Source organism: Pelodiscus sinensis, chromosome 13 (assembly GCF_052426305.1).
Source record: "Pelodiscus sinensis isolate ZL-2025 chromosome 13, ASM5242630v1, whole genome shotgun sequence".
NCBI classification, from domain to species: Eukaryota; Metazoa; Chordata; order Testudines; family Trionychidae; genus Pelodiscus; species Pelodiscus sinensis.
In genome coordinates this window covers 34,857,691-34,877,750 of record NC_143064.1, presented here as the reverse complement: position 1 = coordinate 34,877,750, position 20,060 = coordinate 34,857,691, and the positions used below count along the sequence as shown (strand labels likewise).

The window sequence follows — 20,060 nt, the reverse complement described above, 5'->3', positions numbered from 1 at the left end:
AGCGGAGCACTTAATTCGAACTAGGTAAACCTCATTCTACGAGGACTAATGCCTAGTTCGAATTAAGGGCTGTGTAGACACTTAATTCGAACTAGTTGGAGGCTAGCCCTTCCCAGCTTTCCCTGGTGGCCACTCTGGGCCAAACCAGGGAAACTCTTCTGCCCCCCCCCTCCTGGCCCCAGAGCCCTTAAAGGGTCATGGTCTGGCTATGGTGCTTGTGCCAGTTGCAAGCCTGCCCGCACCCAGCCAGCAAACCCTGCACCTGACACGGCATGAGCCAGCCACCCGCTGCCACCCATCCTTCTGCCTCTTCCCAGGACCGGGCTGGCAGCTCACAGGAGCCTGCCCGGGGCCGCAAGAGGCGGGCGCCCGCCTTGTCTAGTGCGGAGATTGTGGACCTCATCGAGGTTTGGGGGGAGGCCTCCAACATCCACGATCTCTGCACTAGGCACAAGAATGCGGCCGTCTAGGGAAAGAGAGCTGCCATCCTGGCCACCAAATGCTACTTGCGAACCCAGGAGCAGGTTTGCATGAAAATCAAGTTGGTCCAGTGAGACCCCTGACCCTGAGCTTAGAACATAAGAATGGCCATACTGGGTCAGACCAAAGGTCCATCTAGCCCAGTAGCCTGTCTGCCGACACCGGCCAACACCAGGTACCCCGGAGGGGATGGACCAAAGACAATGACCAAGTGATTTGTCTCATGCCATCCATCTCCAGCCTTCCACAAACAGAGGCCAGGGACACCATTCCTACCCCCTGGCTAATAGCACTCCATGGACCCAACCTCCATGAATTTATCTAACTTCTCTTTAAACTCTGTTAGAGTTCTAGCCTTCACAGCCTCCTGTGGCAAGGAGTTCCACAGGTTGACTATGTGCTGTGTGAAGAACTTTCGCATATTAGTTTTAAACCTGCTATCCATTCATTTCATTTGGCATCCTCTAGTTCTTCTATTATGGGAACTAATGAAGAATTTTTCTTTATTCACCCTCTCCACACCACTCATGCTTTTATAGACCTCTATCATATCCCCCCTCAGTCTCCTCTTTTCTAAGCTGAAAAGTCCCAGTCTCTTTAACCTCTCTTCATATGGGACCTGTTCCAAACCCCTAATCATTGTAGTTGCCCTTTTCTGAACCCTTACCAAGGCCAAAATATCTTTTTTGAGGTGAGGAGAACCACATCTGTACACAGTACTGAAGATATGGCATACCATAGTTTTATACTTCCCCTCCTCCTTCTTCCCCTAGCTTCCCCCTTCTAGCTCCCTCCTCCCAGGTTTCCACTTCCCCTCTCCCACCCTCTCTCTTCCCCTCTCTCACCTCCTTTTCGAAGTCTCCCCAGAAATTAATCCCCCCCCAGGTTTGTTAAATAAAGAGAGTTTCTATTTTTGACCACACGTGTACTTTATTTTTTACATCAGAAAGAGGGGCTAGGGAGGGGTAAGTGGAAGGAGGTGAGGGAGGAATGGGGCATGAGCCCCCGATGGGGAGGACTGGGGTGGCTCTGCAGGCTCCTCGGGGTGGAAGCTCTCCTGCAGGGCCTCATGGATCCTGACAGCCCCCCCATTAACCCTCCCTATGACACCCTTTTGGATACCTGAAAACTGTTATGTCCCCCCTCAGTCTTCTCTTTTCTAAACTAAACAAACCCAATTCTTTCAGCCTTCCTTCATAGGTCATGTTCTCTATACCTTTAATTATTCTTGCTGTTCTTCTCTGGACCCTCTTCAATTTCTCCACATCTTTCTTGAAATGCGGTGACCAGAACTGGACACAATACTCCAACTGAGGCCTAACCAGCGCAGAGTAGAGTGGAAGAATGACTTCTTGTGTCTTGCTCATAACACATCTATTAATGCATCCCAGAATCATGTTTGCTTTTTTTGCAACAGCATCACACTGCTGACTCATATTCAGCTTGTGGTCCATTATAACCCCTAGATCCCTTTCTGCTATACTCCTTCCTAGACAGTTGCTTCCCATTGTGTATGTGTGAAACTGATTGTTCCTTCCTAAGTGCAGTACTTTGCATTTGTCTTTATTAAACTTCATCGTGTTTACCTCAGACCATTTCTCCAATTTGTCCAGATCATTTTGAATTATGACCCTATCCTCCAGATTAGTCGCAACCACTCCCAGTTTGGTAACATCTGCTTACTTAATAAGCATACTTTCTATGCCAATATCTAAATCGTTGATGAAGATATTGAACAGAGCTGGTCCCAAAACAGACTCCTGCGGAATCCAACTTGTTATACCTTTCCAGCAGGATTGTGAACCATTCCTAACTACTCTCTGGCTACGTCTACACTGGCATGAATTTCCGAACATGCTTTTAACGGAAAAGTTTTCCGTTAAAAGCATTTTCAGAAAAGCACGTCTAGATTGGCAGGATGCTTTTCTGCAAAAGCACTTTTTGCGGAAAAGCGTCCGTGGCCAAACTAGACGCGGTTTTCCACAAAAAAGCCCCGAATTGCCATTTTCGGGATTGGGGCTTTTTTGCGGAAAACAGTACTATGCTGTCTACACTGGCCCTTTTGGGCAAAAGTCTTTCGGAAAAAGACTTTTGCCCGAACGGGAGCAGCATAGTTTTTCTGGAAAAGCACTGATGATTTTACATGAGATCGTCAGCGCTTTTCCGGAAATTCAAATGGCCAGTGTAGACAGCTGGCAAGTTTTTCCGGAAAAGCTGCTGACTATCCGGAAAAACTTGCCAGTCTAGACACAGCCTCTGAGTATGGTTATCCAGCCAGTCATGCACCCACCTTATAGTAGCCCCATCTAAGTTGTATTTGCCTAGTTTATTGATGAGTATCACGCGAGACTATAGAGTACATCTCCATAGGGTACGTCTAGACTTACTTTCACTTTCGAAAGGTATGCAAATTTGGCAGTAATTTGCATATCTTTTGATCTCTTTTTCAAGTTTTTTTTTTTGAAAAAGCAACCTGTTTTCGAAAGAACCTATAAACCTCAATTTTTGAGAAAGATGGTTCTTTTTAAAAAAGGGGAACTGCATCTAACCTGCTGGCTTTTTTGAAAAAAAAAAAAACTCTTTCAAAAAAGCGATCAGAAGAAGATAAGGAAATTACTGTGTAATTTGCATATCTTCTTTTGAAAGTGAAAGTAAGTCCAGACCTACCATAGAAGTGACACTGGACAACAAATTATGTCACCAATTACATAAAAGATGGTAGCAAAAAGGGCCAATGCAGTTTTGGGCTACATATTTATGCATAACATCAGGAAGTGAGAAAGTAACGATTTACCCCCTGTAATAATGCATTTGGTCAGAGGCATCTCATTACCAGAAAGATATTACTAATTTTGAGAAAATCAACAGAAATATAACAATTGTTGTGCCTGTTGTGGAAAGGACGAATCATCCTACAATGTAAAACCAAAATTAATATATATGCTTGGATAAGAAATATGAAAGAAAGTAAGAATGATGCTAATCAACAAATATTTAAGCTACTGAAGTAGTAATAGAACAAAATGTAATGGAATGCTTTAAATGTAGTCAGTATATTGCATGGCAGGCCCAAATGCAGGAATTTTTGTGGGGGGTGTATGGGAGCTGTGGGAGGGGCTGCTAGCTGCCTCACCCCCCCCCCCCCCCCGCAGCCCAGCCCTGCCCACAGTCATGGGGGAGGGGGGGAGGGGGAAATGAGGAAATCAGCCCCAGCCTTCCACTGGCTGGCTAGGCTGTGGGAGAGGGAGACTGGGGCACTGCACCATTCCTGCTTTTCCCTGGCCTTGGGGAACATGGGAGAAGGAGGCTGGGGCAATATGCCACCCCAGCCTCATGCTTACTTGGAGGACCCTGGTAGGGTATGTTCGCACCCCTCCCCCATATGGGATAGCTAGTAATGTCTGTTGCTGTATAATTTGGACAGTTTCCAGAGCAGCTATAGGTGAAGAGCCATGAATGGCAATGTAGGGTGGACAAAGGAAACTAGCTATTTTCTAAAATATTTTATAGCCCTTCCCGCTACAGTGGGTTGCCAACTCTGACTGGAGCTATTTGAGACCCCTCCCCCCAGCATGACCATGTCACTTTCTTAAAATCCTATTAAAATCTGCAGGATTGTTTCGATAGCCATTGCAGACGGATGCTGACGCCAGGACACTCCCGGGCAGTCCTGGAAGGGTGGCATCCATTCTCCCCATTGTACACTAATTGCGTCTTTGCCCTAAAAAGACACAACTGCGGGTGGGCGCGAGTGAAGGCAGCTGCGAGGGACGGTTAGTGCAGGCGCACAGCGGCCAGTCCGCACGCACGGACACGCGCACAGTTTGGCGGCCATCTCCGAAAGAAGCGGCAGCGCAGGAGTGCGAGGCGGGCAGGCCGGACCGCCCCGGGGCCGCCCAGCCCTGCGAGCGGGCTACATGGGCGGCGGGCGCGCAGCATGGCAGCCATAACTCGGGCGCGCGCGCGCGCACGCACCGGCTCGGAGCGCAAGCTTAAGTCAAGCGCGCCCCTTGCAGAGATTCGTCCCTCTCGCGAGAGAGATGCTGCCCACAATGCAAGGCGCGCCAAGCAGCAGCTACTTCCGCCAGCAGCCCGCCTGGTGTTGTTGGGTTATTTCCGCCAGCTCAGGTCACATGATCGACCCCCCCCCTCCCACGATGGCGGATAATCTGCCCTCGGAGTTCGATGTGGTGGTGATAGGAACTGGTAGGCGAGTCGCGCGCTCGCGCCGGGTCTGTGGCTTTGGCCGGTAGCGTCCAGGGACGAGGGGCAGAGCTGTGGGGGTGAGGCAGGGGGTCGGAAGGCCTGTTGCGCCGTAGGGGCGGGGCCGTGCACGGGGCCAGCGGGACCGAGTGGTCACAGGCAGCCGCCGCGCGGGCACAGTTGGAGGGGTTGAGGCCTGGGAGGGTTTGACAAGTGTGCTCGCGGGATCAGCGCAGGGAGGCGGCAGTAGGGACTTTAGCAAGGAGGTGGATGAGGGAATGGAACATGGATCTGAGGGGGGTTGGTACCAGGGCAGGTGTTCCTGTGGTATCTATTAGCCTTGTGTACACCTATGACCATGCCTACATGAGGCAGTCTTCCGCCTGGTTGAGTCAAATACCCTTAAGTATTTAAAGCATTTAAAATTAAATGTTAGGCGACAGGTTCTTCTTTGTATGTGGTAGATACTGACAGTCTCTAAATTTCACTCATCAACAAGAGCTGATGTCTTGATTTGGAGGAAATTGTTAGTTTTCAAATATTTGATTGACACACAGTAAAATATGTACCAGAAAACTATTATAAATGTTCCTTTTTTGTATTCACTTATAAAGGGATTTTCTGTGCAAATACCTGAACTGAGAGTAGATGTCTCAGAGGGGATAGCCATGTTAGTCTAGAACTTTAAAAAGCAACATGTAGTCTTGTAGCACCTTAAAAACTAATAAATATATGGCTTGGCTCTCTCTAGTCCGGCACCCTCTGGTCCTGACCTTTCCCAAATGAGGGAAATTACTGGATCAGAGGAGGTCCCTTGCCACCAGCCTCCTGGGACACCACCACTCCCTCCATCTCTGCTGCTATAGGGTTTGGGTTTGGCACTGGCCTGCTTTTGCCAGCTGGCTGAGGCTCTCTGGGGATGGAGCTCCCAAGCTGTTGCTGCCCTGCTTCAGTTAGCCCCAGGGCTGGCCAGTTTCAATGGTGGGGGGCTCTGCTGTGCTGCTTGACTCACAACTGGTTTGCACTCCTGGGCAATGGCGCTCTCTGGTCCAGCAACATGTATGATCCTGTTGGACTACAGATGTTGTTGGACCAGGGAGTCCCGGATCTAGGAGGTTCAATGTGTAGTATTGTGACTTTTTATGAGCAAAACCCACTTCCTCAGATCAGAGTGAAGAAAAAGGGGAGACTGTCACAATTTATAAACAGAAAAAAGAAGGGAGAGGGAGTGGGGGGAAAAAAAGTAATAGAAGTGTAGCCATGTTAGTCTGGTGTAGCTGAAGCAAAATACAGGACTATGTAGCACTTTAAAGACTAACAAGACATAGCCCTTAGTCTGTAACTGGAAAAGCTTAAACAAATAGTCTAGCTTAACCTTAAAGACCATCTACATGTTTTGTTAGTCTTTAAGGTGCTGCTAGACTATTCATTGTCTTTTAAATTTGCCCACTCAATTAGCCGCAGCAGCAACATCATAATTGACAGGTACTTTCCCCTCCCCTTCTGGTATAAATTGTGAGGTTCCCACTTTTTTCTCCACTTTGCTCATCTGAGGAAGTTTGTGATACTAATATAAATTAAGGCTGTCAAATGACCTGCATTAATGCCTGCAATTAACATGGGACAGGATTAATGTGATAAGTTTAACACATATAATGGCAGGTGTTAGTGCTGTAGTGCTCCTTTGAAGTGTTGCTACAGTGCTTTAAAGGGGTAGCACAAGCAGAACTGGGGATCAGCTGGAGTTCCCAGCTGATCCCCGGCTCTGCATTGCAAAGCCCTTTTGGAACACTGCAGCGGCATTTCAATGGGGCAGCACTGCATGGATCCAGGGATCAGCTGGGGACTCCAGCTGTTCCCAGGCTCCATGCAGTGCTGCCCTGTTGAAACGCCGCTGTGGCATTTTAACGGGGAGACACATTTAATTGTGATTAAATTTTTAATCGTTTGACAGCCCTAATTATTTTTTATATAAACGTTGGTCTCTAAGGTGCAACAGGACAACTTGTTTGAGAATAGATGTGTTTAAATTATTGCTGTTTCATAGATATCCATGGTGACGTTTGCCTAGCTGAAACAGCTTTTATTAAAGAAAATTTTGAATTATAGAGGTTAGTCCTGTATTTTGTGCAAAACAAAGATTATTCCTATCCCCTCTTTACTTGAGATTCATCAGTTTTTTAGCCCAGTCCTGCAACCTAAGTATCTGAATGGAGTTTCCTGGGGTCTGCTCTGACCCCAGTTATTCAAACAGGTCCCTTTGAGTAATTTTTCTCTTTCTTTTGAAGTAAGCAGTCACGTTCAGTTTTTTACTGGGGAAAATTGTTTTAAATTGGTAGTTGAAATCATTCTTTTTTTAAAAAGTGATTTAAGTCATCCAACAGGACACATTGATTTAAATGAATTTTAATAAAGGTTTGCATTTGTACTTAGTTTTTTTGAATGAAAAAATTGGCTCAACCATTAAAACGTGTTAATTTTCAGCTAAATTAAATCTTTATACTAAAGTTAGTGCCCCTCTCTGCTGACCAGAAGAATACAATCCAGCTATGCATATTTCTATGTAAGCAAATGTATAGCTATATATGTATCTATTCAGATACACTTTTAACCTTATGTTAATGGTAATTACTGTTACTTATTTGTCTTGAAATTTGTGTTATGCTTTTTTTTGGGATGGAAATTAAAATTCAATTAACAGCATAAAACCAGCATTTAAAAATAGTAACTTAAAAGCTTTAGATAAAAAAAATTGTTTAGCAAAACATGTTCTGCATTAAAACTTTATCTGAACTATTTAACTATAATTAGTTGATTTGACTGATAGTGACCAGAAACTATGCTCATCAGGCTTTTAGAACTGGAAGATGTCATCCTCTCACTTAGTTTGTCACAGATTAGGAGAGCTTGTGTGTTTGCACTTTCAACTTCCACTGGTTTTTTGACTTCAGATGAGTCTTGTGGATAAGGGAGAAGCAGTGGATGTAGTATACCTATACTTTAGTAAGTCATTTGATACGGTCTCTCATGGTGGTCTTATAAATAAATTAGGCTAATACAACTTATTTGGGGCTACTATAAGGTGCATGAATCACTGGCCGGATAACCATTCTCAGAGAGTAGTTCACAATCTTGCTGGAAGGGCACAACAAGTGGGTTTCCAGAGGGGTCTGTTTTGGGACTGGTTCTGTTCAATATCTTCAACTATTTAATATTAGTATAGAGAGTATGCTTATTAAGTTTGCAGAAGATATGAAGCTGGGAGGGGCTGCAAGGGCTTTGGAGGATAGGGTCATAATTCAAAATGATCTGGACAAACTGGAGAAATGGTCTGAGGTAAATAGGATGAAGTTTAATAAGGACACATGCAAAGTACTTCACTTAGGAAGGAACAATCAGTTTCACACATACAGAATGGGAAGTGTCTCTTCTAGGAAGGAGTACTGCAGAAAGGGATCTAGGGATTATAGTGGCTCACAAGCTAAATATGAGACAAAAGTGTGAGGCTGTTGCCAAAAAAAAAGCCAATATGATTCTGGGATGCATTAATAGTAGTGTTGTGAGCAAGACACGAGATCTATTCTGCACTGATCAGGCCTCAATTGGAGTATTGTTTCCAGTTCTGGGCACCACATTTCAAGAAAGATGGAGAAATTGGAGACTGTCTAGAGAAGAGCAACAAGACTGATTAAAAGTCTAGAGAACATGACCTGTGAAGGAAGACTGAAAGAATTGGGCTTGTTTAGTTTGGAAAGGAGAAGACACAGGAGACATAATGATTTTCAGGTATCTAAAAGGGTGTCACGAGGAGGAGGGAGAAAAAAATTGTTCTCTTTGGCCTCTGATGATAGGGCAAGAAGCAATTACCTTAAACTTCAGCAAGGGAGGTTTAGGCTGGACATTAGAAAAATACTTCCTAATGGTCCGTGTGTTTAAACACTGGAATAAATTGTCTAAGGAGGTTTTGGAATCTCTTTCTCTGGAGATATTTAAGAGCAGGTTAGATAGACCATCCCTGGGAGATGTCTAGACAGTACTGGGCCCTGCCATGAAGGCAGGGGACTGGGCTATGACCTCTCAAGTCCCTTCCAGTTCTAGTGTTCTATGATTCTGTGAAATAAAGTAACGATTGAACTGAACTAGTTAAATACACAGAAATTAAGAAAATATTCTATGCACCTTAAGAGGAGGCTACTGCTATCAAAAGCTGGTTTAGTACTTTAACAAATTCAATTCCAGGAGCTAACTTCGTGACTGCTACCCATTCAGGGTTTGACTTCCCTTACAACATATAGGCTGTGTCTACTTGGGCAAGATCTTGCACAAAAGCAGCTGCTTTTGCGCAAAAACTTGCTGCCTGTCTACACTGGCCGCGAGTTTTTGCGCAAGAACACTGACATTCTAATGTAAGAAATCAGTGCTTCTTGCCCAAGAACAATGATGCTCCCACTCAGGAATAAGCCCTCTTGCGCAAGGCAATGTGAATTTCTTGCGCAAGAAAGCCCGATGGTTAAAATGGCCATCGGAGATTTCTTGCGCAAGAGAGCATCTACACTGGTACATCTCTTGTGCAAAAACACATGCCAGTGTAGACGCTGTCTTGCACAAATACTCAACACAAAAACTCTTGCATTAAAGAGTATTTGCGCTAAATCTTGCCAATGTAGACGTAGCCATATCGTTTGTATTTTTATTTTAAAAATTATTTTAATAGCCCATTATAAGTTTAGGGCTTACCAGGCTGTCCATTTCCAATTTTTAAATTTATTTAAAAAAAATAAGCCTCTAACTTAAATGATTAGATTTTTTTCTGTCTTTATGAAATTACTGTGTACTATTCAAATTTCAGTCTTCTGAACCTTTAAACTGTGTATGTGTGAGACTGAAATTTGTATTGATAGACATATTTAAGTGGCATATTTTTGGAATACATACTGTTTAAAAGGTGTAATAAAAAAAAATTCCTATTGTGTGTAGGGATGTAAAAAGGTAACCAGTTACCCAGGTACCAGTTCCCCAGGAGCAGACCCCACCCACAGAGCAGTGAGATCCTGCTTAGTTAGTTAACTCAGTAAACGTCATAAGGTGAGCCTAATGTTTAACCAGTTAACTAAATATTTTATATTCCTAATTGTGTCATGTGTGCAGTATTGATCAAAAGATTTCTTAGTTGACATAGGGGCTAACAAAAGTAGTATTAGCAGGATATTTTTCCATTGGTCAACATAACTTCTGTGAAAGGTACCAACTGAAAATTCTTGGGTGAAACTTTATGGGCTGTTCATGTAGGTCAATGGCAGGATTGAGGTGCTAATAAAAAGACTGTAGTAGTTTTCCTGGCTATTCAATTCTTGGTGATTAGATAATGTGAAAGAATAAAAGGGAATGGTAATCAAGATATGTCAAAACTCCATTAGTTTCTTGTTAAAATTTAGCAGTTAAAAGGCAGCCAACCTCAGATTCAGTTTGTACACTTCTTTAAAAACAGTGAAAAAACTTAATTATATTTAAAATCGGTGCTGGATAAACATTTAAAAAACAAACCTTTCCTGGAAAGTAATATCAGTTTTTACCAAGGTAACCCATCTTGCATCTCAGATATTATAGAACAGGCACTCCCTGAGTTACAAACATCTGATTTATGAACATCTGCACATACCTGCAGCCTCAAGCAAGAACATTTTTAGGATTTATGGGACCCTATGCAGTCCTATCAAATTGGTGCCCACATGCCCAATGGCTGCCCAAGGAGGGAGGATAATTTTGTAGAGATTTTTGTAATCTTCAGCAGCACACTAATAAAATATTTTAAAAGCAGATTTTAAACTAACATCCTTGTCGTGGGGTGGGAAGCCTGGCCCCCAGGAGGCCAGGCATGGTGCCTCTAAGTCTTGTCTGGGTGCCTCACCATGTAATCATTTCCTCTCCCCCCTAAGTACAGCTGCTGTTAGCAGGGCAGTAAGGCCCAGCGGCCTATGCACTGCTCCCCCTCCCCCCCTTGAGGATCGATGGGAGTGGAGTAGGGGGACCCAGGCCCACCATCTCCACCAGACCCCAACCCAGGGCCATTTCAGTAGTGGGCATGTCTCACTACTAGCTCAGCAGGGAATCTGCCCAAAACACACTGAACTCACCGGGTGCTCTCCGGCTCTCTGCCTTGGGCTACTTCTTTCCATGTCCAAAGTCCAGCGTCTTCCTGACCTGCGTGAGGTATAGCCTAAAGGGGGTGGGGTCTTCTCCTTTGCCGAGGGAGTTAACGGGATTTACTAATACCCCTTCATGAGGTCTAGCGTGGAGATGAACTCGGCATGCCTCAGTCGCTCAGCTCATCTATCTGGGTCAGGTAGTGTACCGGTTGTGTGGCTCAATGGTCTGGAGGCCATCCAGTGGCAGCAGTGACCCACTTGAATGTCACAAGGTAGGCTTCCAGATTGTCGTGGCATCCCATCTTTGTAAGTCATATGGGCAACCCTGCATGGTCCCCCCGCCCCAGCCTCTCTTTCTGCTGAGCTGGGAGGAGGAGGTGGTGCAGCCCTCCACAGCATTGTTAGAAGCTGCAGCCACTAGTCTTTTTGGGCCTGTTGTGCGGTATGTTCCCTCAGCTGCTGCTGCTGCTCCTGATTTTGGGTGACCTGCAGTTGTTGCTGGCTCACCAACTGCTGCTTCTGCTGGTCGTCAAACAGCCAGTCAAACAGCTTGCTGGAATCCATCACATCTGCCAGATTTTGCTAACTACAACCTTTTCCCCCCTACCTTTTTTTTTTTTTTTTTTTTTTTTTTATAAAACAGATTAGAATCATAGGCCTGGAAGAGACCTCAGGAGGTCAGCAAGTCCAGCCCTCTGCCTAAAGCAGGACCAATCCCAAATAAATCATCCCAGCTATGGCTTTGTCAAGCTGAGATTTAAAAACATCTAAGGATGGAGATTCCACCAGCTCCCTAGGTAACCCATTCCAGTACTTCACCACCCTTCTGGCAAAATAGTTTTTCTTAATATCCAAACTAGACCTCCCCCACTGTAACTTGAGACCATTGCTCCTTGTTTTGCCATCCGTCACTACTGAGAACAGCCTTTCTCCATCCTCTCTGGAACCTCTCTTCAGGAAGTTGAAGGCTGCTATCAAATCCCCCTTCACTCTTCTCTTCTGCAGACTAAATAAGCCCAAATCCCACAGCCTCTCCTTGTAGGTGAAGTGCTCCAGTCCCCGAATCATTTTGCTTGTCCTTCGCTGGATCTTCTCAAATGCATCTACAATCAGGGGTGGTTCTCCCCTGGGGAGGCGCACCTCACTGGTTGTGTGAAGAGGATACTGGGGAGGTGTGAGGTGCCTCCCAGAAAATTTATCGCAACTGCCTTCTCACTGGATAAAATTCTAAAGTTTAGATTTCTTCATAATTAATATTATGAATTAAAATTATAAACATTTATTTCTTAACTTCTAGAGATTGGCACACTACAATAGCAGTGCGACTCAATCAGGCCTATGTGACAACATACTACAACAACAGTATGCGAGCATTGCCGACTTTCATCTTCAAATATTACGTAAATTTGTTAGGAAAAGGTTCAAAGTAGAAAGCTCATATTATTCATTTAGGCATTGTAATGGGGTTCACTCACCCCACAGCGCCACCAGCCGTCAGACTTGGGAATTGGCTCAGACAGCTGCATCCAGCATCCAGCTGGTTTGCCAGCTCGCAGGGTTCAGGCAGGCCTTGGGGTTTGAGCCGGGCCTTCAGCTCAGGCCGGTCCACCAAATCGCCAGGCACCAGTAGAGCCTTGGGTTCCTCTAAGTCAGAGGGTAGCCCGGTTGGCCAGGCCTTGGCAGCCCATGCAGGAAAGCCTTCCCTGGCCTGAGGGAAGGTGGCTGTGGGAGGCCTGGGCCAGGTTTCAGCCTCGTCAGCCAGGCGCTCTGGGCAGGCCTCTGTTTCCCTCAGAGGCTGGGCCCCAACTGAGCTCCCTGGCAGAGTTCTTATAGTCCTAGCCATGCCCCTTAGCTTCCTGTCAGGTGAGGAGACGGGGCTAGGCTGTGCACAAAATGACTCCCAGGGGGTGTGAACCTGAAGTTTACTTTCAGAGGAAGTGTGAAGGTAAAAAGGTTAAAAACCCCTGATCTACATCCTTTCTGTAGTGGGGGCCCCAGAATTGGATACAGTATTCCAGGTGTGGCTTAACTAGTGCTGAATAAAGGGGAATAATCACTTCTCTAGATCTGCTGGCAATGCTCCTCCTAATGCACTCTAACATGCCATTAGCCTTTTTGGCTACACTGTTAATAGTCACTGTTGAGTCTTGGGGCCCATTTCTGTGCTTGTCTCACTTCCCTTTATGGCAGGGGAGGGATCACGCTATTGCCCACATTCTCCACCACTTGTCAGAGGGTGGAAAACCCAGCCACTGGGGAGGCCAGGCAGGTGCCTCTTAGGTCCCGTCTGGGTGCTTCACCCTGTAATCGTTCCCCCCCCACGTACAGCCCACTATCAGCGAGGCAGTAACGTCCAGCGGCCAAGTCTATAATAGCCCCAATCTGTGGGGTGGTAAGTCTATAATGCCATTGACTAACCTCCCCCTTTGGGAATCAATGGGGGTCATGTAGGGGGACCCGAGTCTGCTCTCTCCACTGGGCCCCAGCTCAGGGCCATGTCAATGGTGGGCATGTCCCACCACTAGCTCAGCGGGGCATCCACCTGAATCATGCTGAGCTCACCGGGTACCTTTTCGCTCCCTGGGCTACTTCCTACCCTTTCTAAAGGCCGGTGTCTTCCCCACCTGTGTCCCCCAGGTTAGTCATTTCCCTTGGCATCCTGTGGCTGCCCTTGGGCTCGGGCAGGAGCTCCTTCCCCTTCTGTGGTCAGCCCTGACTGCGCTACTTCTCTGGCTTTTATACTAGGCCTGCAGTTGGAGCATGCCTGGTTAACCCCTCCCAGGGCCAATGCAGGTATGCCTCATCACAATCCTAAAGACTTGGGATGTTAATGGTTAACAGGTTAATGGAAAGCCTCACCTTTAGTGGGTGAGGCTTACTGATTGCGGTTAACTGGTTGGAGCTGAAGCAGCTCCCTGCCCAGCCCCATTGGGTGCCCAGCTCCATGGTGGGCCCTTCTTAGCCCCCCCTGCCACATGTTACATGCTGGCTCCCCTAGTTAAGTTAACCTGCCTGCAGCGAAGCCTCCTCTGGATCAGAGCCAGCAACCCTTGGCCACACCGCTCTCGGAGAAGTGGCTTCACCATGGCAAGGAAACCTCTTCCCCAGGAGTGGGACTGGCTGCTCTTGCCAGCCCCACTCCGAAAGAGGCTTCAGCTCTGCAGTGTAACTGCTAGGATTTTGAGTGCTTACATGGTTACATTTTTGAATGCCTTTTTACATCCCTACTTTAGACTAACACAGTAAAGTCAGGAAGTGACAGTATATAAGGGGTTAGCAAGTGTTTTTAAATTGCTTGGTTACCACTTGAATGGCTTTCACAGGTTCAATGTTTTGCTAATAGGTCTGGCAGCCTAGTTAAGTTAACTAGATAGTCTCTGGAGGAAACAGAGCCACTGAACAGGGATAGCTAGAGGTAGGTGGACATTCACACCTAATGGAGCCCCACATTTTATATGCCCTACACATGTGTTCTGCATATGGGTAAGGAAGGGCTTGGCCTAAGGTGAGCAGGCAAGAGTCAGAGGTGGTGGCAAGCAGGATAAGTGCTGGTTGGAGAACACAGGAGGAGCAGGGGGTGGTCACGCAGCCAGAGGCTACAGAGAGGCAGCACTTTGAAGGGGAAACTTCTGCTTCTCTCCAGAAGCGTGGCCAGCCCCTGCTCCTCCAGAGTCCTCTGGCCCACACCCCTTCCATTTGCTGCCTCCTGGTGAATAGGGGCAGGGTGCAGCCCATGGAGATAGAAGGGAGGCTTGGGGGCTGGAGCTGGCACAGAGCCCGTGGGATAGGAGTGGCAGCCAGGGGGTGCCTAGAAGTCCCACTCAATCTCCACTTGCTTCTTCATCCTCCTTTAATTAAACCTGCCTTTCCTCAAACACCAGCATTCAAGGTTAAATACAAAAAAAAAAGTCTAATATTTTTCATTACAAATATGCAGTATTTCAGCTACATTATGGGTTAGATAGGGATTTGTGGGCTAGCCTGGGAACACAACGACCATAGTTTCTATGGGAAAATGTGTTCTTAGTTCCAAACAGATTTACGAATGAGAGTGGTATAAGAACCTAAATAGGACAGTATAAACCTATGATGGAGCTTTATCACTTTTCATGGTTATAACATAAAGTACATGAAAACAATTGCCTCACTGCTTCAGATCAAGTGTCTGTCTCAGCCAATGTCTTGTTTCCAGTGGTGGCTGGTATTTGATGCTTCTGATGAAAATGTAAACATCCTTTTAATTCTCAACTTTGGAATAGCCTTCCGATAGGGAAAGACTTACTGACTCTTAAGTTATTGGCTGGATTATACTCTGAAAGCTGAAGCCTAAGAGTTTCTTTAATTTTTCTTACTCTGTTGTGGCTGAGTTGTGTTCAGATACCTAATGTGCACAAATATAGCCAGCTGAATGCTGTTTGCTTGTACACTTCTGGTACGGTATCTCCCCATTTTTGTTAAGCATGTGCAAGTGTATGTGCGCTATTGACTTAAATCTCCTAATGTAAGTATAAATGTAAAGACACTAAATATCTGGCTAAATCAGTAGTGGGGAACCTTTTTTGGCTCAGGGGTCACTGAAACCCCCCACCTCACTGATGTGGCCCCCCCGACTGAAAACAAGAGACACTCTCCACTAAGGATATAATAGTACAGTCGATTTAACCAATAAGCAAAAGCTTATCGGTTAATGCTATAGACGACACATATTCTTCAACCCTCTGTCCCATGCTTCAGTACATTTTTAGCAGGCTGGCCAGCAGCCTGGCTAAGTCCCAGCTCGTGCCAGGGTCCAGAAGCTCAGGTAGTCCAGGAACTACCTCTGCTGCAGCTCTGCATTTAAAATGTATTATGAGCTAGGGGGACAGGCACTGTAGCTCGTGCCGGGTCCCCCCTTTTCCGGACAGCAGCTGCTACCACTCCACCGCTGCAATAGGCAGCTGATCCATGAGGGAAGCTGTTTTTTTTTTTTTTTTTAATTGGCTCCCCTTGCTGACTATCTCCTGCCTGGCACCCCAGCAGCAGCAGCACAGAGTGGCAGGGGGCTCCTTGGGTGTGGGGTGGAGTGCACTGGCTGCTGGTCCTACCCCCAGGGACTATAGAATAGTCGAGTAACCAATAAGAATTCATGAGGCTAATCCGACTATTAAATTAACCGATACTTAACATCTCTACTCCCCATATTCCTCTCATACACCACAGCTTAGTGGAGTGGTGGTGGGGCTGGAGCACCACTGTGGGTTCCCGAATGCTGGGGGGACCCTGAGTCTTGGATCTAGGCAAGTTGGGGGCTGAATCCAGCCCATCTCTTCCCCCTCCCCCGGGGTCTTAGGTTCCCCATCCCTGATGTAAATGAAATAGGAAAAAATTGTTACAAATATGACAAATAGAGCGCCCATCTTTAAAAAAGGGAACTACAGATGGGTCAGCCTCACCTCGGTTCCTGGAAACATCATAAAGCAGATCTTCAAGGAATTCATTTTGAAACACTGCTGCTGCCACCCTCCTCCTTAGACCCCCTTTCGCTCTCCTCTGGCCACCTGCTGCCTGCTCCCGCCTGTGCAGCAGGCTCCAGGCGTGGGGTGCGGAGGCCTCTCCTGGGTACTGGTTAACTGGTATTGAGTAACCATCGCTCAGTAAGGGTGATGTTTACAGGTTAACTGGTTACCCCTTCACATCCCTATTAACTAGGATAAGGGCAGATTGTTTTTGTTGCTTAACAAAAATTTTCCTGGTCATGGGTGTCACGAATTAAAAAAGGTGAGCATATGCTTACTGGGTAGTCAAGTAGTGACTTGACACCGCCTCCCTCCCCTCCCCCCCCGCCCTCTGCCCTTGCTGCCTTTATCAAGTCAGGGTCAGGGAGAAGCTGGTGCTGGTGGAAGCTGTTTTTTAAAAGCCGATTTCCCCCAGCACCATCTCCCATGGGGAGGGGCTGGGGAGGCAGAGCCGTAGTGGGGGGACCGGGAGTGAGCTGGGAATCAGTTGATTGCTGGCTTGCGCTCGGTTCTACACATTGCGTCTCTGTTTTTTAAATATATTAAGAGCCTCTGCAGCTCTGCAGTCCCCCCCCCATCGACTAATTGACTACTCAATTAACTGATTAAATGCAATTTAACATCCCTAATTCATAGTAAATAAAATTACATGCATAATCAATATTCCAGTACATATTCATTTTCCATATGTTTACCCATTCATCTCATGTTGTTGCAGAATTTCCACTTTGTTGTTAAATTAAAGGGTTACTGACAAGACTTGCTCTGTCTGTTGTTCTTCGGTTACAAATAACCAATTTTTTTCCTTTTTCATAAAAATGCAAGAAGTCCAGAATGTATTGTTCTGAAGAGTGCTTTCTTAAACATGTCTCTTTTTTCTTTCTTTCCCATTTTCAGACCCCAGAAGAGCAGAGTTGTGATTTCAGTGAGAGGCTAGTTCCTGCCCATAAATCATGAGTTCATTAGTCCTTCTCCAGTTTCCTCCGTATCTTCATGAGGCTTTCCCAAACTTCATGTTATTTTCTATTTTGACTCTGATGTTTCAGATAACTCAGGTTTTAGTAATTAACATCAGTTATGGCTGCTCAGCATCACATACTTATGTTTAACAAAAAATCCCAATAGATGGGAAAAAAGTATAAACCCTTATGATTGACTTGTTTTACATGGCAAATAATTTGCTTTACAAGTTGTCATGGTTAGATTGAAATGTTAAAGTCTCTCTCTCTGTTTCACTTGTGGCTGTACAAGGGAGATTATTTTGAATGCTGGAAATTATTAGAAAATGAAGACTGCCTGAGGAAATTAGTTAAAGTTTTACTATATGACTGAGTGAGTAAGGATTTTTATGTTTGTAATACCTTGATGTTTTGAAGGTTAATCTTTGTAAGCTAGCAATTGATCTGGTCTCAGACAAAGGCTATGCTGTTTGGGGTTGTTAATCTTTGTGGCATGGAAGCTTCTACCTTTAGTTAGTGATATCATAGATCTGCCATTACAGAGAGGTGACACTCTGTTCACCTTCTAAACTGTGGGCTTTTATCTGATCTTAATTGTTTCAATTTATAAAAGCCTAAGCCATACACAATTTGCAAAACTTAAAATCAAATACAGACAAGTTTAGCTATTATGTTGGAATGGAATTTCATGGGGTTTTTAAAGCAAATCTAGAATCACAGGGTTGGAAGAGACCTCACGAGTCCAAGCCCCTGCTAAAAGCAGGACTAATCGTAATTAAATCATCCCAGCCCGGGCTTTGTCAAGCTGGCACTTGAAAACCTCTAGGGATGGAGATTCCACTACCTCTCTGGATAACCCATTCCAGTGCTTCACTATCCTCCTAGGGAAACTGTTTTTCCTAATATCCAACCTTGAGACCATTGCTCCTTGTTCTGTCATCTTTCACTACTGAGAACAGCCTCTCTCCATCCTCTTTGGAGCCCTCTTTCAGGTAGTTGAAGGCTGTTATCAAATCCCCCCTCACTCTTCTCTTCTGTAGACTATATAAGCCCAAATCCCTCATCTGCTCCCCACAAGTCATGTGCTCCAGCACCTTAATAATTTCTGTAATGGAAGGCCCCAGAACTGGATGCAGTACTCTAGATGTGGCCTCACCAGTTCTGAATAAAGGAGAATACTTATTTCCCTTGATCTGCTGGCAGTGCTCCTTCTAAAGCTCCCCAGTATGCCACTAGCCTTCTTGGCTGCAGGGGCACACTGACTCATATCCAGCTTCTCATCCACTGTAATCTCCAGGTTTTTTCTGTCGATCTTCTGCTTAGCCAATTGGTCCCCAGACTGTCACAGTGCTTGGGAATCTTTCGTCTGAAGTGCAGGACTCTGCACTTGTCCTTGTTGAACCTCATCAGATTTCTCTTGGCCCAATCCTCCAGTTTTTCTAGGTCACTCTAGACCCTATCCCTATCCTCCAGTGTATCTACTTCTTCTCCTAGTTAGGTGCAATCCATCCCCTCATTCAAGTCATTAATAAAGATGTTGATCAAAAGCCCTGGGGTGCCCTGCTTGATACTGACCACCAACCCAACATCAAGCCATTGATCACTACTCATTAAGCCAGATAATCTAGCCAGCTTTCTCTCCACCTTACACTCCATTTATCCAATTCATACTAATTTAAGTTGATGGCAAGAATAGAGACCATATGAAAACCTTTGCTAAAGTCAAGTTATATCACATCTACCATCTTCCCCAAGTCCACAGAGCCAGTTACCTCTTCATAGAAGGCACTCAGGTTTGTCAGGCATGACTTGCCCTTGAGAACATAAGAACAGCCATACTGGGTCAGACCAAAGGTCCATCTAGCCCAGTACCCTGTCTGCTGACAGTGGCCAGCACCAGGTGCCCCAGAGAGGGTGGACCAAAGACAATGATCAAGCGATTTGTCTCCTGCCATCCCTCTTCAGCTTCTGACAGACAGAGGCCAAGGACACCATTTTATCCCCTGGCTAATAGCCTTTTATGGACCTAACCTCCATGAAATTATCGAGCTTCTCTTTAAACTCTAGTATAGTCCTAGCCTTCACAGCCTCCTCTGGCAAGGAGTTCCACAGGTTGACTACACGCTGTGTGAAGAAGAACTTTCTTCTATTAGTTTTAAACCTGCTACCCATTAATTTCATATGGTGTCCTCTAGTTCTTCTGTTTAGGGAACTAATAAATAACTTCTTTATCAGCCCTCTCCACACCACTCATGATTTTATAGACCTCTATCCTATCCCCCCTCAGTATCCTCTTTTCTAAACTGAAAAGTCCCAGTCGCTTTAACCTCTCCTCATATGGGACTTGTTCCAAACCCCTAATCATTTTAGTTGCCCTTTTCTGAACCCTTTCCAAGGCCAAGATATCTTTTTTGAGGTGAGGAGACCACATCTGAACACAGTATTCAAGATGTGGGCGTTCCATAGTTTTATACAGGGGCAGTAAGATATTCTGGGTCTTATTTTCTATCCCTTTCCTAATAATTCCTAGCATCCTATTTGCCTTTTTGACCGCCGCTGCACACTGTGTGGAAGTTTTCAGAGAACTATCCACAATAACTCCAAGATCCCTTTCCTGATTTGTTGTAGCCAAATTAGCCCCCATCATACCGTATGTATAGTTGGGGTTATTTTTCCCGATGTGTATTACTTTACACGTATTCACATTAAATTTCATTTGCCATTTTGTTGCCCAATCACTCAGTTTGGTGAGATCTTCTTGGAGTCCCTCACAGTCT

General features: G+C 45.5%; 1 protein-coding gene across 4 annotated transcripts in view; it reads left to right on the top strand.

The window, feature by feature from the left end:
- The first annotated feature begins 4,552 nt into the window (after positions 1 to 4,552).
- Positions 4,553 to 20,060, top strand: part of CHM (CHM Rab escort protein) — a 232,771-nt gene continuing 217,263 nt past the window's right edge. For 2 of the 4 annotated variants that reach the window (XM_075940753.2, XM_075940752.2), the window contains exon 1: positions 4,555 to 4,686. In XM_075940753.2, coding sequence (XP_075796868.2) covers positions 4,614 to 4,686 — 73 coding nt within the window. In that variant the 5' untranslated portion in view covers positions 4,555 to 4,613. Of the gene's footprint in view, positions 4,687 to 20,060 lie in introns of all 4 variants that reach the window. The other 2 variants (XM_075940750.2, XM_075940754.2) reach the window with 2 other exon arrangements.